Here is a 26,303-nt window from a genome sequence, read left to right on the forward strand (position 1 = left end):
TACTCAGTGTCGTAAGCTGTCATTAGTTGTGCGACTCAGTGTCCTTTGCTATCATTGGTTGTTACCGTTTTGCTGGAACGTTCATAGAAGAAACGCTGAACAATATGAACGCGTTCAAATCACCAAACTTTATTACAGACTGCGAGTTTCTTTTGAGCGTTAACACATCAAATATCAACAGCGGAATACTTGTATGGCTCGTGACTTCAAGGTACATGAATAAAAATACCCTGTTTGAACATGGAACTAATGCAAAGTGCACAAATAAAAGTTGCTTCATTCCAACTGCATCACATTACACACACGTGTTTTCTTTCCATGTGTAAAGGGTTTACATTCAGATTACATGGGCGTAAATACGAGGATATTTTGTTGGCGGGCACTTTTTTTTTTTTTTTTAATGATATGCTCTGATGCTAGTAGTGACCCATGCAATCACACACGCACACGCTTTATTATAACACACAAAGAGCAGCTCCAGTTTAAATAACCATTTGGCAACATACACATACAGGTAATGTAGAGGCATAGAATAAACAAATAAAACACCTTGCAATACAACATGGAGGTAATATTTGAGTTTGGCACGACACAAAGGGTTATTATATATTTTTTAATACATGTAATGGTACTGGTTACATGCTTGTTTTTCTTCAGCTAAGAATATAAACCCACAAAGAACACAACATGAAAAGTCATATTTGCGTCATTTCCGCCGGCTTGACAACGATATTTATGTGAGTTCAAAGTTGCTTGCCGCAATGTAAACAAACTGTGCTAAATAAGTCACCCGGGACTCCTGTAAACCCTTAAAATGTAATATTGCACTCAAGAAGGACTCACGCTGCACCAAAAGGAATCAGCTCTGGCCTGTTTAAACCATCTTCAACAAACAAAACAAAAACTGATACATAGATATAGAATTAATAGTGTATTCGGTAATACTATTTTTATTATAACAGCTTGTGCGCGTCCGCACGGATATCTAGATTTTATATAGAGATTTATGATATGAAAAATACATATTTATACATTGTTATAAGGAATATAGGCCAGTACTTTGTGACGAGCACAGCCGGATATAACATAATAAGCTACTCAACCGTATTCTCCTCCAGACGAATGGAAATAAACGCGGCCACAGCGGCGTGAACCGGCGTGGAGCCGCTTTACATGATTTACCAATTAAAGTCTCCCATGCACAGAGAGGCTTCAATACCGGTCGAGACTGGTTTGAAAACAGGCCAGCGGGACCCTTCCAAAGAGTCAAAAAGCAGTCAAGCCCACAAGCTTGAACATCTATTTAGTAAGCAGAACAATCCGAATTTCTCTTTTTGTACATTTGCACCTACAAAACTGTGTACAGTGAACCCCTGCCGATTCGCGCAAGTTGAGGTGCTTGATTCCGACAAAAGTATAGCTTTGCCGCCATCTTGCGGGATCTGATGTGAGTTCAGGAAATTCATCACGCAAAAGTAGTACTTTGCCACCACCATCTTGAGGCATCCTGATTTTGAGGAACTATGTTAAAGTGAGTAGAGGTGTTTGATTTAGACAAAAGAAGTGCTTTGCTGCCATCTTGGTGCCAAGGAACTATGTTGAAGTGAGTTGAGGCGCTTCATTAGACAAACGTAGCGGTATGCCATCATCTTTTTGCATAATGGTGCCATGGAATTATGCCGAAGTGAGTTGAGCAGCTTTGTTAGGCAAAGGTATTGCTCTGCCACCATCTTATGGCATCTTGGTGCAATGAACTATGTTGAAGTGAGTCAAGGCGCTTCATTTAGGCAAAAGTAGTGCTTTGACTGCATCTTGGTGCCAAGGAACGTGAGTTGTGAGTTAAAGTGAGTTGAGGAACTTCACTCGATAAATGTAGTGCTTTGCCGTCATCGCGTGGCATCTTGTTTTCAAGGAAGTATGTTAACGTGAGTTGAGGCACTTCATTTAGACAGAAAGTAGTACATTTTGCTGCAATCTTTGTGCCAAGGAACTATGTTAAAGTGAATTGAGAAGCTTAATTGAACAAAAATAGTGCTTTTCTGCCATCTTGTGGCATCTTGGTACTATTGAAGTGAGTTGGAAGTAAGTAGTTTGAAATGATGTGTTTTGGGATCCTACTTTTGGTTATGTTAAGTGTTTAAACTATTAATAAAGGCAATCATGAACATTATTTTGGGGGGAGCATCTATTACAAACAAATTTGTGCTCATGGTGGCAGGTCTTGGTCCCTAACCCTCGTGAATAGCGAGGGTTCACTGTACAGAAGTCTTGATTTTCTATTTATGTACATTTGCACCCACAAAACAGTATACACTATAAGAATCACATCGGTATGCTAGCTCGGCTAGCAGCGCACACGTCACATTTTGGACCCACAAGAAAACAACGTTCCTTCTCTCGGTGAGCGGGGGGCGGGCGTGGGAGGGGAGGGAACAGCGCCACCTGTCGAGATGCGAGCCAGCGAGCGTAATCACAGGGGTGGGGAGGGGGTGTACTCAAGAAAAAACACAATGTCAGGCCTGCGCCTCGGACACCTCGCTAACTCCACTGTATCTTCCACAGATGTACCAAAGCACCGATCGCAACTCCCCGCCCCCGACCCCTCCCGAGTTGGAACGAGCACAAACTTTACACGAAAAGGGACGCCTGCTTCTAAACCAAGGGTTCTCAAAGTTTTTGGGTCCAGGGACCCCTGACAGGGAATAACTTTTTCCAAGGAGCTCCTCATAATCCAACACCAATTAAACTGCATGCCATGGGATTATTCCTCTCTTTTTTTTTTTACCTTTCAATTTAAAAATGGCGGCACGGTGGACGACTGGTTAGAGTATCTGCCTCACAGTTCTGAGGACCCGGGTTCAATCCCCGGCCCCGCCTGTGCGGACTTTGCATGTTCTTCCCGTGCCTGCGGGGGTTTTCTCCGGGCACTCCGGTTTCCTCCCACATCCCAAAAACATGCATGCTAGGTTAATTGACGACTCTAAATTGCCTGTAGGTGTAAATGTGAGTGCGAATGGTTGCTTGTTCATATGTGCCCTGCGATTGGCTGGCAACCAGTTCAGGGTGTACCGATGATAGCTGGGATAGGCTCCAGCATGCCCTCGACCCGAGTGAGGAGAAGCGGCTCAGAAAATGGATGGATGGATGGAATTTAAAAATGTATGACCTGTTTAATAGAAATTAATTCACCAAATTTAATGTCACAGCTATAATAGAATTATCTCTTACCATACTGAAGACAAGGAACTATGCTTAAGTGAGTTGAGGAGCTTCATTCAGACAAAGGTAGTGCTTTACTGCCATTTCTTGGTATTTTGGTGCCACAGAACTATGGTGAAGTGAGTTGAGGAGTTTCTTTGTACAAAAGTCGGGCTTTGTGGCGATCTTGTGGCATGTTGGTGCCAAGAAACTATGTTGAAGTGATTGAAGAGCTTCATTTAGACATTTCTTGTTGCTAGGAACAATGCTGATGTGAGTTGAGGCGCTTCATTGAGACCAAAGTAGTGCTTTGACACCATCTCGTGGTATCTTTGTACCAAGGAACAATATTGAAGTGAGTTGAGGTGCTCCAAGCAGTGATTTAACAACGATATTGTCAAGGTTACACCAGAGGAATGTACTTCCAAGCCGTAAACACTCGCCGAGGTTGCCTTTGCTTGACCTGTACAAGAGTGTGAGAGCTGGAAATGTAGCACGCATGCAGGGATGTCAGATTTACGGTTCGCGATATGTCACAATCATAGCACAGATTTAAAATGGCCCAAATCTAAGGTTTGTTTTATTGCCGCAGTGGTCCCCGACATATGTACAGTAGGTATGCAATTTTTTAATTGGCACTCAATATTAAGGGGTCAGAAAGAAATTCTCCGCTTGTCTAAAGAAATATCAGAAGCTCTGATGTACAGGTATGTACATTTGAAACCTAAATTCTGATATTTATTTCATAAAATTGTGTTCACTTTTTCCCCAACAGCCAATTCTCACTCATTTCGTAGCATTTCTGTTGGCTCCACTGCTTCCCGTCCGTGTATGTGGATGTAAAGATTTTTGTCCAATTAGTAGGGATGCATGATAATTATCGGACAGATAATTATTTGGGCGGAACGGTGTACGACTGGTTAGCACATCTGCCTCCGTTTCATTTTGCACTTAACTATGGCTGAAGTTTACTTCTGATAAGCCACTGAAAACAAAGTAGTTTCTTGAAAAAAGATGCATAAATCTGCAATACTAGAAACAGATGTGTTTTTCAAATTAGTTTTAATAGTGATGTCATACTTGGTTAGGACAAATCTTTGAGTATTTCTTTCCTCCAGGTGTGCACAAACTAAATTTAACTCTAAATAAAAAAACACGAATAAGTTATTGGTTATCGTCTTGGTCTTGAGAAGCAGGAAGGTATCGGTATCGGCTTGGAAAAAAATACTGTGCATCTCTACAAATTACATGTCTGCCTCTATGTGTTGCCATGTCAATTAAATCTGCCCAGGTCCTTCAGAATCAGTTCTGGCCCATGTACAGCAACTTGAACTATATTAGCAATCAGGACTCAAATTCATCCAAACAGACACAGCAAGGTAGCTCTCAAAGATGTCAGCATTTTTTTCGTCCCCTGATTGGTTTACAATTCCAAAATTCTTTGCCGACCACCACGTTACGGCCCAATGACCCACAGGGGTCCGGGTTCCCTAGTTTTGAGAACCACTGTAATCTAAACAACACACGCGGGCGAAAACTAACAACGGCCTCCCACGTCGAGCTTCAGTGAACATACGGCGCCAGCGAGCATGCACGTGGCACCTGTGGGACTAAAGAAGAAGGGGGAGAAGCCTTGTTGATCACATAACTCCACGTTTGTCTATGCAAATGTACTCAACACGAGACCAGAGAGGCTCACGACACCGACAATCTCAAGACGAAGAAGCAGAAGACCTCACCACCCCCGAATTAGCTGCCGTTGCGATGATAAACCCGCACCCGACACGCGACTTTCCTCGGTCCTCGCCGTCCCGTCGGTGTCCTCCTGCGACGCACTTAAGATAATATTGCCGCGCCGGAAACAAACAGTGGGTGACGGACATTCTCGCCGCAACAACAGCGGCGCCCGGGCACACGTCTGTAACTCCCCAAAGCGGCAGAAGGACGCTATAGCTGCGCCCCGGAGGGATTACCTCGGAGTCAAAATGAAGACCCCGGTCCGCTTGTCAAAACTGAACACCTGGTGTGGCCCCGCCCCCTCTAGAGCCCGGTGAGGTCCACGATGGCCTTGATGAAGATGGTGTCGTCGCGGATGTAAGAGTTTTTGGCGTCTAGCTTGGAGAGCGGGCAGAAGAGCGGGCAGCCGCTGGCGATGTTCATCTCGCTCACGGGCCGCTGGAAGGACGACGAGGTGACGTCGGGCCGGAAGGCGTCTATGATGTGCTCCCGGTTGCTCTGGTCCAGCAACATAAGGGTCACCTGCGGCGAGACAAACAAAGCGCAATGAAGTCTTGAGTTGGCACTTTTTTTCTCTCCCCCAAGTCAAATCATCTGTCAGCCATTTAACACATTCACTGCCATTGACGGCTTTAGAAGTGAAATATCCACGTTAACTGGGAAGGCTGGCAGTGGGTAATTTTAAGGGTAATGTTAATAAGACGAATTTGAAATGATATGATTTGTTGTTTTATATGCAATATGTTTTTGGATCATAGTTTGTGGTATAGTTATGGTTTAAACTATTAATATAAGCAATCAACATTTGGGTGGGGGAGGGGGGCAATTATTCACCTTCTGGTTGAAGGGCCACTTGAGCAACGCGTCGCTGAGTCCCCGCATCACCACAAAGAACAAGGACAAGTGGCTGCCGCGCCCTGTCCCGTCCCCGTTCAGATAGATCCGCAGACACATCTTGTAGCCATATTTGCTGGTGTAGAAAGCTGCAGGCGAACCAGAAAGGAACTTGGTTATTCACTGTGTTCCAAACTGATTCATTTTCCTAAACAGTCGATACCATTTTTATTCATTTAGAATTTCCTCTCAGAGTTGCTGTCTGGAGATGTACGTAAGACTTACTCATGGATGGTTGATGATGACAAACAGTAACTCAAAAGCTTCCACAGAAAAACTTACATGTTAAGTCCACTTAAAAGCTATAAGCAAATAATTTGGAACATTTTCTTACCTGGCGAGAACATGGCGGGGGCTCGACCAGCGACAGCGTCCTGTCTCTTTTTGACAAAATCGGAGATCCTCCACACAAAGACGCCGTCGAACGTCGTGGCGGACATTTCCCTTAGCCGACCCTCCATCTCCGCTACCGTCAGGTCCTTCAGGCCCACCGTCCTCTCCAGCTGCCGCACCTGCGAGACCGGTTCTCGACTCAGTCTAGGACAGGAGTGTACGAAGGTTTTCCTCCGACAGCCACATACAGAAAAATCGAAGAATGCAAGGGCCAATCGAACCAAACTGAGCAATTATACGATAGATTTTTACACATTAAAAATATTTTGAAAAACTGCTACATCAATACTTTCTTTTGAAGTCCATGTGAAGCAAAAATAAATCAGAATCCTCTGAATTTGACACACCACGTAGAGGAGTGTTGTTGACAACCCTGCCAGTTTTGAATAATTACACAAAAAAAGTATGTATATAAAAACCAACCATTGCCTCTGCTCTTAAACGCTGTGGGTGTGTCTGCAGATTGTGCTCCATTCAGTAATTCTACTTTTTTAAGGATTTATTTTTTTATTTTTTTAGTAGCAGTACTTCTACTTAAGTACAGAGTGTGAGTACTTTTGCCAACTCTGCTCGCCTCCCTCCGAACACCACGTGCCACCGCCAGGCTGACCTTGTTACTCAGAGCCTCGATCTTGTCCTGGTCCAGCTTGTGCTGGCGGTTACTGGCCTCCATGGTGGTGGCGAAGCGCTCCACCTCTCTGTTCAGGACGCACACCACGTTCTCAAAGGTGCCCGTCTTCACCTCCAGCTCGGTGCAGCGGCGGCCCAGCTCGGCCACCTTGGTTTTCTCGCTGTGGAGCTGCAGCTCCAGGGCCGCGCCCACCGAGCTGGGCAGGGGCGTGAAGGAGGTAGACACGGACAGGGCGGGGGCCAGGCCGGGAGGCGGGGGCAGGGGAGCCAGGACCAGCGGGCCCGAGCCGGAGGACGAGGAGGCGGCGGCTCCCTGCACGGGAGGCCCGGAGGAGGAGGAGGTGGTGCTGAGCTGGGAGACCCGGGCCTCCAGTTCCCTGAGGGACTGCTGCAGTTCCAGCAGTTTGTGCCCCGCCACCTCCAGACCCTGCGGCTGCAGCCCCTCCATGCTCACCTTCATGCCCATGATGTAGTGCAGCAGCAAGTTGAGGTGCTCGTAGGCAAACGCGCGTTCGTGGTCGTGGGTCTTCTCTTTCTCCACCTACGGGCAAGAAGGTGCCGAATGCCTCAAGAAGCTTGATGACTCGCCGCAAAACACAAAACTTGGACAAGTCAGCTCCACAAGGTCTGAGCCAGTTTTCACTTTGCAAAATAAACCTGACCAACCAATTTTTTCTTTCTTCTACACATTATATCTTTAAGCTTTAAGCCGATATACACATTTATAAATTTTTGACACTAACATTCCAAGAATCCCGATTTTCCTCTCCTTTGGGTACTATACGACAAATACTAAACGACAAAGTATTGTAAAACAGTCAAATGTTTTGCCTGTAATTCATATGTTCATTGTTGTAAGCGTTAAGAGACCAAAAAGAAAAGCGATTTTATTAATGATATATTTTTTTAAATTAATCGGATATCGGAATTTTATTCTTTCAAATCTCGCAATCGGCTGAATTTGTGTGTGAATGGTTGCCTACAGTACAGTGCATATGTGCCCTAGGATTGACCCTTGACCAGCCAAGGTTAACAAGGGTACGCTCCAGCTCACTCGTGACCCTGATGGGAAAGTCGCTTTCAGTTCTTCCGTTCTTCGGCATTCACGCAATTCCAAAGAACCGGTGGTGAAGAGGAGGACGAGGTCACTCACCGACATGTCACAGCCCACGACGTGAAAGCGACACGGCATCCTGAATTTGCTGCAGTACTTGATGTGGTCCACGTACTGGAAGACGGGACAAAAGACGGGACGAGCGTCAGTTGTCGGATCAGGAAGGGAAAAAAAAAAACAGTCTCCAAACTCACCTTCTCCCTTGGTATCTTCTTTTTGGCGCAGCCTTCACAGATCATCGGGTATTTGGGGCAAATCTCATCGTGGGCCTAGTGAACAAAAAGACGTCTCGGGAAATTGTGTGAATTTATTCCCGACAGTCTATTCTATTCCTTTTGTAGCATTTCTCTGAGCTGCACTGATTCCAGTATGTGTGTGTGTGGACGCTAGATCTGTTTTTGGTCCAATCAGATTTCAGTCGTACTAGTAGTACTGGCCCATGTACAGTAACTTGAACTCTATTAGCAATGGGAACGTTTCTTGAACCAGTCCGATTTCTAATGCTCCTCAGAGGGCCGACTCGCTGGCCCAAAATAACGTCAGCATTAAACAAAAACACAAAAACATAAAACACATATACAAAAATGAACAAAGTGCACAGTACTACGAGGGATTACTGTAATATAATTGAGGCGTGATAGAGGTGGTTTGAAAAGAGGTCCCAGGAACCAAATGCACGGCCCGACACGGCTTGAAACCCTGCGGTTTCCGGCTCTCCTTTTTTTCCTCACCTTGATGTTCTTGAAGTGAAAGGGTTCCTTGCAGTACTTGCAGTTGAGCGTCCTCTCCGGGCACTCGCGCTCGCTGTGCCGCTCCTGCTCGTTGAAGCGAATGCGCTCCTTGCAGGAGGGGCACGGGACGATCATGAACTCGCACTTGCCCTCGTGGTTCAGCTGAGACATACGACACACGGATTAGAAATGCCAGCTGTAACCAAGGCAAGCGGTCATGCGGAGGTTTCCGTCAAGATGCGCCTGTTCCAGCTTTCCACGATTCCCGTTCACACAGCCGTCGTCCCGCCTCTATGACGCTTCTTCAAAGAGGCAATCCGACAAGTCCGATGAAAGCAGCGTAACATTCTAAAGTACGCTAAGCCGTACCCCGACAAAAGGCTGCTAAACAACCGGGTTGATACGTTTTGTCATATTTTGGGACCCTTTACAATGGAAAGACAGAAGAACGCTTGCAATACCGAACCGAACCGTAACGCTCGGTGGACCGAATTGTGACTCACCTCGTAATCTTTGACAGATCCTCTCCAAGAGCAGCTTTCGTTTACGCAGACAGCCGTGAGGTTTTCCACTTCCCGCCGGACGGCGTTGTCGGGAAAAGCCTTTAAAAACAAGCGATAAGTAACTGGATTATTTGATTACTCGTGGTGTAACTATGGAGACAGGGTGTCATGTATACAGTTAACCCCCACTACATCGTGGTTCATCCGTCGCTCGCCGGCTATTCTGCTTCGCTTTTTATTTAGACAACTGCGCGAGTGGGAATATTTTTGCTTCCTCAAAAGTTTTGGTTTTTTTTGACAGCGAGAGAGTTATGTTGCTGATTTTCTCCTATCGCGGCCGGGTCTGGAACGTCCCCACCGCGAAAATCGGGTGTTAACTTTACTCACACATCCTTGTTTCAGGATTGACGTGGCCTCTTCGAAAATGTCCTCCTTGATGCAAGCGTTGCATTTCTGTGGTCCGTTACTGCAACGACAACACGTAGGCATGTCTATCACGTATACACCCACAAAAAAAAAAAGTCTGAAGAAGCCGTGCTTGAAAAGACACCGGAAGTCTGCCACTTAAAGGACATTTCCAGGTCTCCTTAAAATGTACTTGTCCTACAGATTTTGTCCAATCGCTACCATATTTGACATATACTAGACAGACTGGTGACTCTAAATTGTGAGTTGTTTGAGTGGGCGGAGCATGATGTCAAATTTTGGTGACTCGCCATAAAATGAGCTATAGTTGTTTTGTTTTTTTTAGCTCGCGCACCTGATGGCCAGGTTGAAGCAGTACGAGCAGAAGCGATGGCCGCACTGCGCCTGGAAGGGTCGTCTCAGGATGTTGTGGCAGCACTTGCACAGGTGCTTGTCCTCCAGCTTGTTGCCCAGGATCTTCTTGGGGAAGCCCGGCTTGTTGCTCTCCATGGACGAGGGAGGCGAAGGCTCCTGGGCGGCCATACTGTCCGATCACACGCGTTCACTCCTGGATGGGACACAAGTCCAAAGATTAAGACAACATTTTTTTTTTTTATAATCTTATGAAAATAAAGTTGTGAAATTATGTAAAAAAAAAAAAAATTATAATTACAAAAATTAAAAACTCAATGTTAAGAGAATAAAGTTGTAATATCATTTATGAAACACAATACATTCATAAAATTATGAGCAGAGTCATACTGTTAAGAGAATTCACCTGACAAAAATATTCTGACCAAAGAAAATTCATAAAATTACGACCACGTCCTAGCATTAATAAGAATAAAATAAGTCCTACAATTATGGTCAAAATGTCAAAGTACAAATAGGTTGTAATGTTATAAAAAATAAATTGTACAATTGCGAGGAAAAACATTTAAAATTACGAAAAAGTGGTGTAATGATGTCAAAAAAAATTACAACAAAGGTTATAATATCAAAAGAATGAAATTGTAAAATTACAACAAAAACTAATACTATAGGAATACATTTCTAAAATTGTGACAAAAACATCTTTTAAAAGAATAAAGTCATACAATTATGACAAAAACAAGTCTTAAATTACACCCAAAAAAAAGTCTTAATGCTAACCAAATAATGTCCGAAAATTATAACAAATAAAAGTCCGAACGTTCAAAGAAAACTTTTTTCGAAAATTACAACCACAAACTGTGGATGTTAAGTATAGTCATTTTTAAAGTTGCAATGAAAAATAGTCTTAGCGGTAAGATAATAAAGTTGTAATAAATGATGACAACAAAGTAGCTAATTAAGTAAATTAGGTAAAATTAATCAAATAAAGACCTAAAATTACCACAGAAAAGGTTGTAGTGTTACGACAATGTCTTAAATTTATGACAAAAAAACATAGCTGGAATGATAAGAAAATTCAGCTGTAAAATTCTGAGAGTAAACTTTTTCAAATTCTGAAAAAAATGCGTAAAATTATGACAAATAGTCATACCATCACAATGAGAATAACGTAAAATTACGGCCAAAAGCTGCAATATAATTAGAGGTGCATTAGTTAATCGATTAATTGACAACTAATATTGATTATCAAATTAATTGACAACTGTTTTGATGAATTGTTTTGATGAATTGTTTAAAAATTGTCCAAATTCTCCAATTTCAGCCTCTCAACAATAAATATTCTCAGATTTCTGTAGTCCTCCAGGAAAGCAGATGGATTATATTTGTAATCAAAATAAGACATTTGCAAACATCCATCCATCCATCCATTTTCTGAGACACTTCTCCTCACAAGAGTCGCGGGCGTGCTGGAGCCTATCCCAGCTATAATCGGGCAGGAGGCGGGGTACACCCGGAACCGGTCGCCAGCCAATCGCAAGGCACACATAAACAAACAACCAGTCGCACTCACATTCACACCTTGGGGCAATTTAGAGACTTCAATCAACCTACCATGCATGTTTTTGTGATGTGGGAGGAAACCGGGGTGCCCGGAGAAAACCCACGCAGGCACGAGGAGAACATGCAACCTCCACACAGACGGGGCCGGGGATCGAACCCCGGTCCTCAGAACTGTGAGGGAGACGCTCTAACCAGTCGCCCTTTGGAAAACAATGTTCGACAATTTTGCCTGCTTTTTGAAATGTTACGGCAAATAACGGAATCATAATCAATTTCGGGGGGGGGGAAATAATAGTCAGTTTAATCTATTACGAAAGTAACGGTTATTTGCAGCTGTAATGTGAATAACCTGTAATCGACATGTAGTTGAACCTGAAGCAGCCTCAAAAGTGTAGATTGAACTAGTAACCCTTTGCATTAATCAGTACCCAAGCAGTAGCACACAGTTTCAAAAAGGTTTGGTGAGTACAACATCACACACCCTCTTGTGTGATTCCGCTTGACTGTTTTTAGTTAGTTGTGTTTAACCATTAAACAGTGGCACATAAATAACAATAATCAGTTCATTTAAAAAAAAAAATTGCAATGCAATTTAATGCACAATAACTTTTTATCCGATTATTAGATTAATCGATGCCCGAAATATTAAGAAAATACATTTGTAAAATTGTGACAAATCTTAATCTTGGGAGAATAAAGTCAGAAATGTATAACAATTAAAATCGTAAGGGAATAAAATCGAAAAATGACAACAAACTTGTCCGAGAAAAATCAAAGATTGCAATGAAAAATAGACGGTGAAAGTGTGAATTAGCCATTCTAGTCCGGCAATACATGTATCGTTCTATATTTGACAAGGTGTAGCAGTATCAATAAAGTTGTCGGGAATGAATGGCGCTTAAAACGTGAAGAGGAAGGAAATGGAGTCCAGTGCTGTGTCGCTAGCATCATTCGAGCATCAACCAGCGAGGCCCCCCGCGGCCTTTCTGTTGTTTACATGTCGCTTTACTGGCTGCCTCCATTGTCTCCTTGTTGCTAAGCCGTCACAGCATCTCCGAGTCACAAGAAGGAGAGAAGAGAAGTGGTACCCGGAGGTGGAGGAGAGAGGAGGGGGAGGGAAAAAAAGAAGAATCTCACCCCCCTCTCCACCTCCACTGCTTACCAGCAGCCCGCTCCGGTCTTGTGGTCTTAATGAGCCGCCACGGCCCGCCTGTCCTTGTCCCGAAGCTCGACGTTGCTCACGGACGCGTCGACGGTGGGCTCCGCCTCATAACGACAAGGCGGACAACTGGCTCTCCGGCGGCGGCGGCTGTTTTCGTCCAGCGTCGCCATTACTCCCCTCGCAAAACGACCGACGGGTGACGTCAGGCGGGGGCGGAGCTGACCCGCACATACAAAAGTCGCTCCAAAAAACACCAACAACAAAACAAATTGTAACCTGTTTTTTTAGAAGACAAAAAAATCCCTCGGCAGTATTGTGATCTATTCAAACATACAGTATGTATATTATTTAATAGAATGTAAAGTGTTTAACAGTTTGCGCATCGGACGATTCAATGTGCATTGTGCTGGTCTTTCCGACGTGCTCGCTTTGGCCACTAGGCGGCAATATATAACATACAGCCATACGACAGCAGGCACGTGCACAGATAGCCATCCGAGTGGTGCTCAAGCACCAACCCTTTTGCCCTGGATGAAAAAAAAAGTGCCCTTTTTGGTGCAGCACATTTATATTTAAAAATCCGTCAGCAGCCCGTTACATACCCCCAGTTGACGAACACTTTCCGATCAAGAGCGCCGCAACCCGTCGATGACACGCGCCCTCATACCTTCATCGTACACTCTATTTTGACTACCATCTACATATATAACACCACACCAACACTTCTGAAACTCTTTTAATAGACAAAGTCGAGCACAGAACAGAACAATGCATGACCAAGAAAACACACTAAGTGTGTAAAGTTGCACTCAAAATGATTTAACACCTTATGTAAGGGAGCTAAACATCATTTACAATGGGTGTCAAATCATTCCAAGTGCAACTTTACATGGTAGCATATTCAGAAATGACAGATTGGACCTTTTTTGACAAGAAATGTTGATGTAAAAATACATATGAAATAGCGTGGACAAGGCTGAGCTGAGTGATTTAAAAAAATATATACATTACATAAATATAATTTAAAGGCACTTTTTTAAAGGAACATAAAAACAGCAGAAGCTGTAGAGTGTTTTTTTTTTTTTTTAAGTGCATAAATACTACTGGTGATTAATACTACATGCATACTGGAGTCACATGGTCCTGAGAAGATCATTGGTCACATCATCTTCTTTTTTTAAGTGTCATCCAGAAGCTTCTGTAGGTTTCTTTGAATCTAAGCACAGAAATAGTTACAGCGCAACGCCAAAACAACATTTTAGCTAATTCGACATTTAAAAAAAAATAAAAAATAAAAAAACGTACAAACCTTCTCAAGCTTAAACAGGCTAGTGGAGAGTTGGCCGAAGATCTCTGCATCCTGGGGCCTCGCTGCATTTCTGCAAAGAGATTGGTGTTTTGTTGTGTGGCGAAGCATCATAATACGCCACCATGCTAAGTGAGACTAGCTTTGGAGATTTCATTATTTTTTAAAAATTCGATCAGGGTCCTCATACCCTACGTGCACACGATTTCTGGCAGACAGTATGGCGTTCAATCGATGCTCGAGGGCCACCATCTTGAAAGCCATGTAACACGAGGACATTACCAGGATGCCGACTCTGTTTTAGGAGGAAACACAAACGTCTCTAAACAAACCTCGACGACGATAGCGTCTCATGATGCGATGTGGCGAACTGAGTACTCACAAAAACAAATAGATTATCAGGACGGAGATCAAGGTGGTGTGAGGCCAGGCTTTGTCCGCCTGTGTTGCCGCCACCGTAGACTTAGATGATCCTTTGCGGTAAAACAGAAACAACATGTTTTCAAATTGTGGGCTATTGTGCAAGTGATATAATTATAGTGGTTATAAAAAGTGGTTATAGTGGTTATAAAAAGTCTATATACGTCCCTGTTCAAATGCCAGGTTTTGTTATACACAAATGAGACTACCGTAATTTCTCGTGTATAATGCGCATTTTTTTCTCCCAAAAAAGTCAATAGTGTCCATTATACATAGGTATAGGGGAAAATGAAAAAAAACTTTTGCACTATATAAATGTATCCCCCCCATCTAGAGGTTATAAAAAAACAGTGTACTTTCATTCCAATATGCCACCGCCATCTCGAGGTGATGAGAAAGGTGTACACTTTCATTCTAAGATACCACCGCCACCTAGAGGTTATGAAAAAGGTGTAGCTCACTCTTTCATTCCAATACGACAGGGGTACGTAGGACTGCATATATGTACAGTTGTGCTCATACGTTTACATACCCTGGCAGAATTTGTGAAATATTTTTTTTTTTTTTTTTTAAACACGACTGATGACTGAACAACAACCATCATTCATTTCTTTATGGTTGTTTTGTTTAATGATAAGACTTTTCTGAAATGCTAGACAATTTAATTTGAATCCCATTAAAATTAAATTAAAATGTGTTTCGCCTGGCCCTTCATGTTTTCTTTAAAGAACTGTACCCATCTTACAAATTCTGCCTGGGTAATCAAACATATGAGCACAACTGTGTGCTTTCTCATTTACTAAAGAAAGGTAGGACTGTGAATTTCAAAATAAGAGCAAGTAAATAAACAGAAAGTATTACATGTTTGAATAAAGTGCTTAACTTCAGAACAATTATTCGAAAAAACTAACAAAATACAGATAATATTTCATGTTTTGATCATATGGGTAGAAGCAAATTCATGCATTGTAAAATACATTATATATTGGTAGAAGGGTTTTCCCGAATTTTGAGGTCAACTTTGTGGGTGCGTATTATACATGGGTGCGCATTATACACGAGAAATTACGGTAAGATGAATCATTTCAAAACGTTTTCCTCATTAATGTGATCTATAAACCTGTGCAACGCATGTAAAAATAATGTTTGGAATTAACCAATCGCATTCCGACTCATGTTAAATGGGATTAGGCACACAACTGCCGCCACTTGAAGTGGATTTGATGAACCCCAAATAAATTTCAGCGATCCTAGTAAACTCCCTGATTAATCTTGGCTTTTATATCACAAAAATCCACCTTTTGAACAGGGGGTGTGGAGACTTCTTATATCCACTGTAGCTCATGCATGAATCCTTTTGTACCATGGACTTTTCTGTTATTTGTAGTCGATCTGTTTATGACCATTCTTCAAGGTGATAGTAGCCAAGGCATAAACTATATGAGAAGACTGAAAGACAAACAAGTGCGACAGTACCGTTCTTGGCTCGGTTCTTTTGGCCTGGTTGGAGGTGGACATCTGCGCGCACCGACACCTCTCGGCTCAGAAACGTGTCAGGGAGGCTTGCGAATTCTGCTTGATGAAACGAAGGAGAGAGAGTGTGAGAGAGAGAGAGAGATAGAGAGAGAGAGAGAGGGAGGGAGGGAGGGAGGGAGGGAGGGAGGGAGCGCTTGAACTCTGCTTCCTGCCAGGGAAAATATCACTGGAATCCAAAAACATCCGGACAAGAGTAGCTCTTGTAATGGAAACCTGTTCTAGTACAACTTATTTCAGACGCAGTGTGTCGGCCCATGCAGTGCCTTCACCATCATCCATGTTCCGTCACCCACCGGCCATTTTGTCGCAATCCGGTGTCTGCGATTCGGAGCTGCTACTACTAGTCTCCACCTCCATTCCCTGTCGCCTGTGTCGCACCACGCCGTCCAGATCAGAGAAGGTCTGGGCGAAATCCTGCCGTGCATGCACAGGAACATATACAATAGGCCTACTGCTGAGAACAAGGGCCCGGCTTTCTATAGATGTTACGGCTCCAAAAACAAAAAAACAAAAACATTTTCAGACCAGAGGAAGAGATGGCGGGCGCTTGACTCTGAAGCCATCCTCACAGGAGGAGGCCACATGGCTGCCACACGTCTTCTCCACCTGAAATGTTCACACACATTGTAGCTAGCACGTACAGGAGTTTTTATTTTGAGGCTTTTTAAGTGATTTTTTTTTTTTTAAGTGTTTTTAAAGTATACCGGCAAACCTTCAGTGCAGTACCAAGTTGTGCCCAACTAAATCTCCAATAATATCGGAAGTCGTTGTTCCCACGTCTCACAGGGCATAGAGAACATTTGCCTGTGAGGCCCAACACAATCCGTTGCAGAACACGTTTTCTTTGAACTGACCTCCAGATGGATGCAGACGGACCTCAGGAACTTGTAGGTGGTGTTCCGGGACAGGAAGGACACGAAGACATGCTGGAAAAAAAACAGTGGGCTCAAGTTAAGATCAACTCACACTGGGGCCATTAGAACAGCGAGCGCTAAAGCCCGCTCGACACCTAAAATCCGCTACGTTTGGCTTTTGTGAGGTTTTTTGAATACTTCAGATAGGTACACAAATTATACTAAACCAAGGTACCAGCGTAATCCATAGAGTCCCACAAAAACTGACCGAGAACGAGTACTCGGGGGTAAAATATTACCTGCTCCCGTGTGCTTTCGATCACCAGGGCATTGGGCACCAGCAACGCCGTTTTCGTTTTCTTGATGAATGTCACAGACGCGGCCCGGATGGCGATCTACGGAGGAGTTTTGGAGTGTTTCAGAGCCGATCACCAGGCGAGAGCGCGTCGTACCTTCGTATCCCTGCCGAAGACTTTGGAGTGGAAGCAGATCCAGTTTGCCGAGACGAACATTTTGCCCTGATACAAGATGTCTCTCTGCAGGGCGCACGTGTAACCTGGCAACGTAAAGTAACCAACACGTTAAAAAAAAAAAAAAAAAAAAAAAAAAAAAAAAAAAAAGTCACGTTCAGAAAACAAGCAGCTTGCTCGCTGACGCGACGGACGTACTTTGTGTGAGCGCCTCGTCTCTGCTCACTTCCTTGAACAATTTGTGAAACTGCACGTTCGTCTTGGACAACTGGAAGAAACCAAAAGACTGGAATACTAGTGTCACACAGTATGAACGCATTCATCCATTTTTTTAATTTGTTTTATTTTAACGTTAAGAATTTAGTTCAGCATGTGAAAATTGGAGCGATCTAACATTATGTTGCGCAGTCGTTTTTGGTTGAGAGATTTAACTGCTCTACATGAGAGGACGGTCATTGACTGCCGAAAGGCGTTGCAAATCATCTTCTGTTGTACGACTGTTTTGGATGATGAATTTCAACAAACGTCCCAACTGCCCTCATGTCTTCCCTCAGGACATCCATCAACCTTCTCTTTGGTCTTCCTCTAGCTCTCTTGCCTGGCAGCTCCATCCTCATCATCCTTCTACCAATATACTCTCTATTTCTCCTCCGGACGTGTCCAAACCATCGAAGTCTGCTCTCTCTAACTTTGTCTCCAAAACATCGAACATCGGCCGTCCCTCTGATGAGCTCATTTCTAATTTTATCCAACCTGGTCACTCCGAGAGCAAACCTCAACATCTTCATTTCCGCCACCTCCAGCTCTGCTTCCTGTTGTCTCTTCAGTGCCACTGTCTCTAATCCGTACATCATGGCTGGCCTCACCGCTGCCTTCTCAACTTTGCCCTTCATCCTAGCTGAGACTCTTCTGTCACGTAACACACCTGACACCTTCCTTCACCCGTTCCAACCTGCTTGAACCCGTTTCTTCACTTCCTGACCACACTCACTATTGCTCTGGATGGTTGATCCCAAGTATTTGAAGTCCTCCACCCTTGCTATCTCGTCTCCCTATGTAGCCTCACTCTTCCCTCACCACCCCTCTCATTCATGCTCATATATTCTGTCTTACTTAGGCTAATCTTCATTCCTCTTCTTTCCAGTGCATGCCTCCATCTTTCTAACTGTTCCTCCAGCTGCTCCCTGCTTTCACTGCAGATCACAATGTCATCTGCAAACATCACGGTCCACGGGGATTCCAGTCTAACCTCATCTGTCAGCCTATCTATCACCACTGCAAACAGGAAGGGACTCAGGGCTGATCCCTGATGCAGTCCCACTTCCACCTTAAATTCATCTGTCGTCATTCATCAACTCCTCGAAGTATTCTTTCCATCTATCTCGCACACTACTGGCACCAGTCAACATATTTCCGTCTCTATCCTTAATCACCCTAACCTGCTGCACATCCTTCCCATCTCTATCCCTCTGTCTGGCCAGCCTGTATAGATCCTTTTCTCCATTTATAAATACACACATATGTGAATTAATATATAAATAAATAACCCTTTAAGCAATGGATATTTGAACAACAACAGTGCAGCAACACATGGAGACAGACAAAATAACGATACTCAGAGGTATTGAGCCTCTGTCAAAAAACGATTATTATTACTGCAGCTTACTGAGTTTATAAGACAGCGTCTTCTTTGTGTACAGTGGAGCCCCACATGTATTTGTGGTTTGGCATTTGCGAATTCAGCTATTTGTGGCTTTTTCTGGGCAACGTACCCACATTTTTCACGGAAACCCCCACTTATTTTTTTCTTTTACCCACTCCCCCACTTATTCGTTTTTCTTCAGATTTTTTTATGGCAAATGTAAAAGAGCTTCAATTAGTCACAGATTTTCATTATTCGCTGAAGTCCATTGTATTTATTTTGTTTGTATCGTACTGCCATCTAGTGGTCAACCAGAATAAACAGTGCATTGTCAATTAGCATTGAAGCACAAAAGCATGACGCACAAACTGTTTAATTCCTTAGTGTTGTATGCATTTATAACGAACAATACTGCAAAGTGCTATTTTTCTCATTAAATAACACAGGCATTTCGATTTATCTCAATGGCTGATTTCAGAAATTAATCATTTGAGTTGAGAGCGTAGAATGAAAAAAAAATACAAATTGTAAGTCAAGGCATCAGTCGTAATGTGTTGTCCTAAATTCCGGAGGTGCTGAAGGTAACATCCGGGTGACTGGGAACTCGACTGGTGATTGGTGGAGAAGCAGGAAGTATCGAAATGAACCCACCTGAGTGGACGGCGACTTCTTTCCCTCAAACTTCGACAACGGGAGGTGAGTGGGCCTCCTCCGGCAACAAGAAGCGCCGTTGTCCGCCTCACAACTGTCACAAAATAAAAACACATTAAGGACTTGTATGTGACTTGGAATAAACTACAAATCGAACGCCTCTAAAAAAAAAAAAAAAAAAAAAAAAAAAACGAATCCAAGTGAACCAGAGGCTAGCACCGCACACCGGGATTTGAGCTGCAGCTATTCCGGACTCACCTACTCCCGCGGGGGTACTCCGTCGGCCGGCCCGGCGGAGTCGACGGTCTCTCGGCTTGCTCGCCCATCACCACCGTGTGCTCCTCCTCCCCCGCCGCGAGGAGGCATACGAGACCCTCCGGGGGTCCAGAGCCTTTGGACCGAGGGGAGAGATTGTGGGAAAAGTCGCTGGATGGAGGAGGAGGAGGAGGTACCGGGGAGGAGTCGGAGGTGAGGCAGGGAAAGGGGAGCGAGAAGCCGGGGGCGCTGCTGGGAAGGAAGGGACCGCCTCCTTATCGGTGACAAAAAGAACGCCACAACTCAATTCCTCGTCATTTCATGAATTAATTCGACAAGTTTCACAAGTTCTAATTACTATTTAAAATTGGGAATCGCACAACATAACAACAAAATGATTTTTTCCCGCGACTTTTTGAGCCACGTCGATGTGATTGACCGAGATGTCCAGCAGGGGGCGGCAGCTTCAATAACATTAAATATTCACTTCTATTATAATACCACAGGTTTAGTTCCCTAATTAAGGTCAACATTTAAAGCAAAATAAATTGTTTCAATTAGGTGAATGCAACTCAAAAGCAAAAATGTTAAACTTAAATGGGTTTATTGTGCATAATTGAATGTGGAACATAAACATCAAATGAGGGATTTAAAACAGGACAAGAGTTTTGAGACATGGTTAAGGTTTCAAATTAGGGTTTTAAGTAGGGCTTTAAAGCACTTTTAGTGTCCCAAGACATACTAGGGTTTTCAAAGTAGGGCTCCAAGTCAGGGTTAGGGTTTCAAATTAGTGTCTTATATCGGGGTCAATAAGCCTGCGTTTGTTTGTTTTTTAAAATAGTGTTTCACGTCTGGGTTAGGGTTTCAAGACATGCTTTGATTTCAAAGTGAGGTCTGAAAATGGGGATAGGGTTTTAAGACAGGACTAATGTTTCAAATTAGGGTTTCAAAGTAGGGTTTTTGAAAATGATCAATATGTGACCCAAAGTTTCACCTTCATAGAAACGCACGCACACACAGAGAAGTCTAAAAATAGCTCTTTGTGAGTGGCTAAGATGGAGGTTGTGTTAAGGTTGTGTTTGAAGTCATTAGCTGTCAACAGGAACAAATCAAGAATGGAGCGCCATGGTTATGGGTTTCAAATTACGGTTAGGTTTTCAAGATAGGGTTGGAGTTTCAAAGTAGGGTCTAAGGCCAGGGTTTTGGGTTTCAGGGTTAGGGTTTTCAGCTAAATACTTGGGTTTCAAACCAGGGTTTGGGTCTCAAAGTAAGGTCTACGACATATTTACGGTTTCAAATTAGGGTTTCAAGCTAACGTTAGTGTTTCGAACCAAGGCCGAGTTTGAAAGGAGATTAAATTTTTAACTCATTCACTGCCAGCCGTCCCAGTTAGCATGGATATTTGACTTCTAAAGCCGTTAATGTGTTTTAAGTACGGGTTTCAAATTAGGGTTTCAAACCAGGGTTAGGGTTTTCAGCCAGGGTTCGTGTATGTGTGATGTTGCATGATTTCCATGTTAAATGAGTCAAGTTCCATGTTTTTTTTGGTGTGTGTTTGTTTTGTATTTGTGGTGGCGTGTAAGTGATGACAGCTTCATGCTGGTTGCGAAACACACATCTGGGCACCTCTTGTGTCGGGCGCCCCGCATACACGCACGCACTCACGCATACAGACACTCAAAGGCCTCATTTGTGGGCACAATGACGGATGGCGTAATAAAGACTGGAGACACCTCCTAGCAAGAACAAGAAGCCTATAAAAAAAAAAAAAAAATGGGCGCGGGAGGATATCAATTTGAAAATGTAAAATTAAAAAATGAAATACATGTTTTAAAAATAATCATGTAAAATACTAGTTGCCCCAAAAATACGTTTGTGTATATCTATAGTGTAAATATGAAATAGTGATGTCAAAAATTAAGCAAAATAATAAACTATAAAATAATGATACAATAATTGGAGAAGAACATTGTTAGGCCTAATACTCCTCCGCAGTCGCTGTTTGATGTTAAAAAACTTCTTTGTATTTGGGGATTAGCGTATTTAGCCTATTTGTACATGTCGCTTGTCCGCGTGTGTTAAAAGTAGCGGTTTTATGAAGGTTTGTAGTTACCGTAACATCTATGCCAATTTTCGTCAGCCTGTCTATGGCGTCTCACTTTATGCGGTGTGTTAGCATTAAGCCAGCGGAGTTTCGTTAGACAAATGTATCCCACAGAGGTTCACTGTATTTCTAAACTATTTTTCTTACAGTCTGGGACCACAAAGGAACCTTAACCGCTGACGTTGACTGATATGGATCTGATACCCATGAGGAAATCCAGCTGTGATGGTCGTGTGACAAACAAAGAGACGCTTGATGGAATCTTCCCACGTGTCCTTCAAGACCGTTCATTCTCGACACACAATGGAGTCAGTGTGTGTGTGTGTGTGTGTGTGTGTGTGTGTGTGTGTGTGGGCGCACCGGCCGCCGCCTTGGGAGGAATCTGCGATGAAAAACTGACGACGACAGAAAGGGAATCGTAAATCTGATTTATTTAACAAAATACAACCCATGGCGCAAAAATGTCTCGTGCGTTCCGAGAGACGTGACGGGATTGGACAATCGGTGTGGGGCCATCACCATGATTGGTGTTCATAATGATAAAAATGAAAAAAATGCATCACAACAAAACGTGACTTCACCGTCTTCTCTTATTGGTCACATGCAGAGGTACTTAAGTAGAACTACAAGTACTTATTCAGTACAGATTCAACTGCCTTAAAATGTAGCGTACAGGTTGAAATGTTCTGAGTACTAAAGTAAATCTCTAACCTTCCTGTTTACATTCTTGTAACCAATAAGAGAAGACCCACCAAACCATCATTGTAACATTAACGGCAACAAATCTATCTGGGCCCCAAACGTGATGCTAATGCTAACCACTGTTAAGTGTATCGTGGCATGCTTAACATAATTGCTGCATTTATGAGTTATCCTCAATCTGGTAACTCAAGGTGTGGTGTTTAAAGTTTCTTATGTTTCACTGGGAGGCTAGGTGCGAGTAAATCCCAGAGAGAATCTGTTGTACTCGTGCGGCTCCAACTACCGGAGACAAATTCCTTGTGTGTTTTGGACATACTTGGCAAATAAAGATGATTCTGATTCTGAGGATTTGTTTTCACTTTTTGCTGTTACATTCCAATTGCATTGGGGGCCCAAGTGTTGAAGTCGTATACATGGATTTCATTAGCCAACGAGGCCGAAAAAAAAGGCGTCATTGGTAGCCCATAGTGGATGCGGGTCCCAGTCTTTGGTTGTAGAACGCATAGTGCGGGTAGTATGGGCCTGTGGCGGGCAGAGAGTGCAAGGAGACGGCAGAGGGTCCAGGCGGCAAATAGACCTTATTACTGTAGGGGTGATAGCGAGGGAATGCCAGACTGTGCGGCGCACGGAGGGAGCCCACCGGACTGCTCATGTGGGGCAGGTGCAAGTGACAAAGAGCGGGTCCCGAGGACGGCGCCTTGGGGTCCGCCTCGACGGCTAGGGCTGCGTGCTCCCGGAGGTGAGCCAGCAGCTCGTCGGACGCGGTGAAGCGCTTGTCGCACGGACCCCTAGCTGACTCCCAATTGCATGTGTGGGGGAGGAGGTCGCTCGGGAGTATGCAGGAGTAGAGGGGGTGCGTCGGGTGAGGGGCATACACCAATGGGAAGCTGGACTTGAGGCTGGAGGGCTCGTGGATGCGGAGGTTACTGCTCATGTGGGGCACACTCGGGCAGCTGAGGCAGTAGGGGTCCCGGCACATGCCCTGCATGAAAGACGGCGGCGAGGCCCCCGTGAGAGGGCTGGAGATGGGGTGCTTGGGAATCAACGGAGACGGGTAGCCGGCATGGGCGCCCACCACCGAGCCGTGGTAGACCACGTTAGACGGGAGCACGGGGAAGAGAGGGTGAGCCGCCTTGTAGGGAGAAATTGGCCTCAGGCCTCCCGGGCCGGACTCCGCGTTGCCACTGTCGGAGCTGCCCGTGATGCAGTTGGCGCCAGCTCGGGCGTGGGCAGAGTTGGCGAGGTGAGGACCCTCCGAGGTCGGCCTGCTTGCGTCAATGTCTTTTTTGGACTGTCCACCGCCCCCACAACAGCCGCTACTCGTGCTGCCCGGGCTTTCAGTCTCATGCTCGCTATTTGGCGAGTAGCCCAGCGGGTTGGGCGGCACGCCACCCGACTGTTGACTGGATCCCTGCTCACCGCAGCTCGGCGAGAAGGGGCGGGCCGCGTAGGACGCCGCATTGGCGGTATTCCCGCGAGTGCTGCCCAAGACCCTTAATTCCACATCATTCGACAAGATGCTGCTGCTCACTTCGTTGCCACCACCTCCACCGCCTCTGTAGGCAGCCCCGCCCCCTTTGTGGTAGGGCTTGAAACTGCACTCGTATGCCGAGGAGCGGCGCTGTTCTCCCCGCTTCAAGCCAGAGCGAGGCGTGCTCTCCTTGGAGGAAACCGGAGGGTCCGCCTTTCCGATCTGCGAGCATGTTTGGGCCAGCAGAGCCAGCGGACTCTTCTTAGCATCCAGCTATTTATTCCACACACACACACACACACACAAAAAAGAATAATAATTTAAATATTGCTTTAATATTTTGTATTTACACAGTTCATGTGCAGAGCAACATCTTTTTTCATAATAAAAAAAATATATATTTAAAAAAAAACATTCATTTATGACCCAAAAAACGGACAACCAAAGTAATGTTTTTATATATACACACACACCTATATATATATATACATATATATACATATATATACATATATATATACATATATATATATATATACATACATATATACATATATATATACATATATATATATATATACATATATACGTATATATACACATATATACATATATATGTATATATACATATATATGTATATATACATATATATGTACATATACATGTATATATACATATATATACATATATATGTATATATACATATATATATATATATATATGTATATATACATGTATATATACATATATATATACATATATATGTATATATACATATATATATACATATATATATACATATATATGTATATATACATATATATATACATACATATACATGTATATATACATGTATATATACATATATATATACATATATATGAATATATACATATATACGTATATATACGTATATATACACATATATACATATATATGTATATATACATATATATGTATATATACATATATATATACATATATATGTATATATACATATATATGTATATATACATATATATACACATATATGTATACATATATATGTATATATACATATATATACACATATATATATACATATAATTACACATATATATATAGATATATATGTATATATATATACATACATATATATGTATATATACATACATATATATGTATATATATATATATATATATACACATATATATTAACATATATATATACATATATATATATATATATACATTCATATACATATATATACATATACATACACATACATATATATACACATACATATATATATATATACACATACATATATATATATATATATATACACACACACATACAGTTAATATACACATTAAACCATCATGATGAAAATGTAAATATTGTTTAAAAACATCTTTTATGAGAACCAAGCATTTAAGTTGATGATTTATATTAACAATGCATATACTCATTCAAAATATATATTCTATTTTTTTTTTAAAATAATTTAGTTTACTTTTATTGCATATTGTTTGCTTCGTTTACACTTTTTCAGCAGGAAAGGAACTCCAGCAACACATGCGCCCGACATGTGGACCGTGTGCATGCACAGTACTACAATGAGCTGCAGCACTTTTGATATACCAATAATGCATTTGTTTTTGTTTTGTCGTTTACTGTAAAGGCGAATTAACGATGTATACCTCGATGGTGACAGGGGCGGCCGTGAGCGGTTGCAGGTATTCCGCGTGGCTCAAATGCGCCGTGCGCGCGCTCAACATGTCGATCACGCACTCGGCTCCGACCGCTCAGCGGCTGCCCGCGACTGGGGAGACTTCATCCGGCCCGGCGTAATCCATCCACAATCCCGCCGGTTCACCTCCCTGGGTGCAAAATCCTCCGGGTTAAGGACGAGTGGAAAGCGGTCCCGGGTGTCGAACGGGTCCAGTGTGGAGTTCCCGACGAGGTCCGCTCTGCAAGTCTGTGCTGCGCGGACTCCCGCAGCTCACTGAGGCAGGAGTGACTTCAAAGCGGGCGGGTCGATACGGGTCTCAATAACAGGCGCCACCCCCCCTCCCCCTCCCCAGTGTCGATACTGACAGCCTTAACAATTTGCTTGAAAACACGGCAATGGCAGTGAGAATTCGCACTTTGATCGAAGTCCTGAAAACTTCGGATCGATACTGAATCTTGCAGCATCAGACCGGTA

General features: G+C 43.3%; 3 protein-coding genes across 5 annotated transcripts; all 3 read right to left on the reverse strand.

The window, feature by feature from the left end:
• Positions 1–115: 115 nt before the first annotated feature.
• On the reverse strand, positions 116–12,880 carry LOC133413736 (TNF receptor-associated factor 2-like). Of its 3 annotated transcripts, none has more exons than XM_061698472.1 (11): positions 12,703–12,880; positions 9,961–10,173; positions 9,588–9,666; positions 9,201–9,299; positions 8,698–8,859; positions 8,161–8,235; positions 8,006–8,080; positions 6,833–7,393; positions 6,164–6,341; positions 5,770–5,918; positions 116–5,457 (listed from the first exon to the last, which is right to left on the reverse strand). In XM_061698472.1, exons 2-11 carry the CDS (start codon positions 10,146–10,148, stop codon positions 5,239–5,241), a joined length of 1,785 nt encoding a protein of 594 aa, XP_061554456.1. In that variant the 5' UTR covers positions 10,149–10,173; positions 12,703–12,880; the 3' UTR covers positions 116–5,238. The 3 variants fall into 3 exon arrangements, with proteins under 3 accessions (XP_061554456.1, XP_061554457.1, XP_061554458.1); XM_061698473.1 differs by having other exon boundaries at positions 12,678–12,880; XM_061698474.1 differs by lacking the exon at positions 12,703–12,880 and having other exon boundaries at positions 9,961–10,258.
• Positions 12,881–13,461: 581 nt separating this feature from the next.
• On the reverse strand, positions 13,462–20,035 carry LOC133413737 (GRAM domain-containing protein 2B-like). The gene is made up of 13 exons (XM_061698475.1): positions 19,840–20,035; positions 19,582–19,675; positions 17,487–17,556; positions 17,271–17,374; positions 17,118–17,213; positions 16,819–16,890; positions 16,490–16,570; positions 16,258–16,378; positions 15,905–16,000; positions 14,391–14,481; positions 14,199–14,303; positions 14,012–14,081; positions 13,462–13,918 (listed from the first exon to the last, which is right to left on the reverse strand). The coding sequence occupies exons 1-13, from the start codon at positions 19,905–19,907 to the stop codon at positions 13,880–13,882; spliced, it is 1,107 nt and encodes a 368-aa protein (XP_061554459.1). The 5' UTR covers positions 19,908–20,035; the 3' UTR covers positions 13,462–13,879.
• A 2,325-nt stretch (positions 20,036–22,360) lies between these two features.
• LOC133413944 (zinc finger protein 703-like) lies at positions 22,361–26,068 on the reverse strand. Its single transcript, XM_061698885.1, has 2 exons — positions 25,798–26,068; positions 22,361–24,386 (listed from the first exon to the last, which is right to left on the reverse strand). The coding sequence occupies exons 1-2, from the start codon at positions 25,873–25,875 to the stop codon at positions 23,094–23,096; spliced, it is 1,371 nt and encodes a 456-aa protein (XP_061554869.1). The 5' UTR covers positions 25,876–26,068; the 3' UTR covers positions 22,361–23,093.
• Between the last annotated feature and the right edge of the window lie 235 nt (positions 26,069–26,303).

Source organism: Phycodurus eques, chromosome 15, assembly GCF_024500275.1.
Source record: "Phycodurus eques isolate BA_2022a chromosome 15, UOR_Pequ_1.1, whole genome shotgun sequence".
In the NCBI taxonomy this organism is placed as follows: Eukaryota; Metazoa; Chordata; class Actinopteri; order Syngnathiformes; family Syngnathidae; genus Phycodurus; species Phycodurus eques.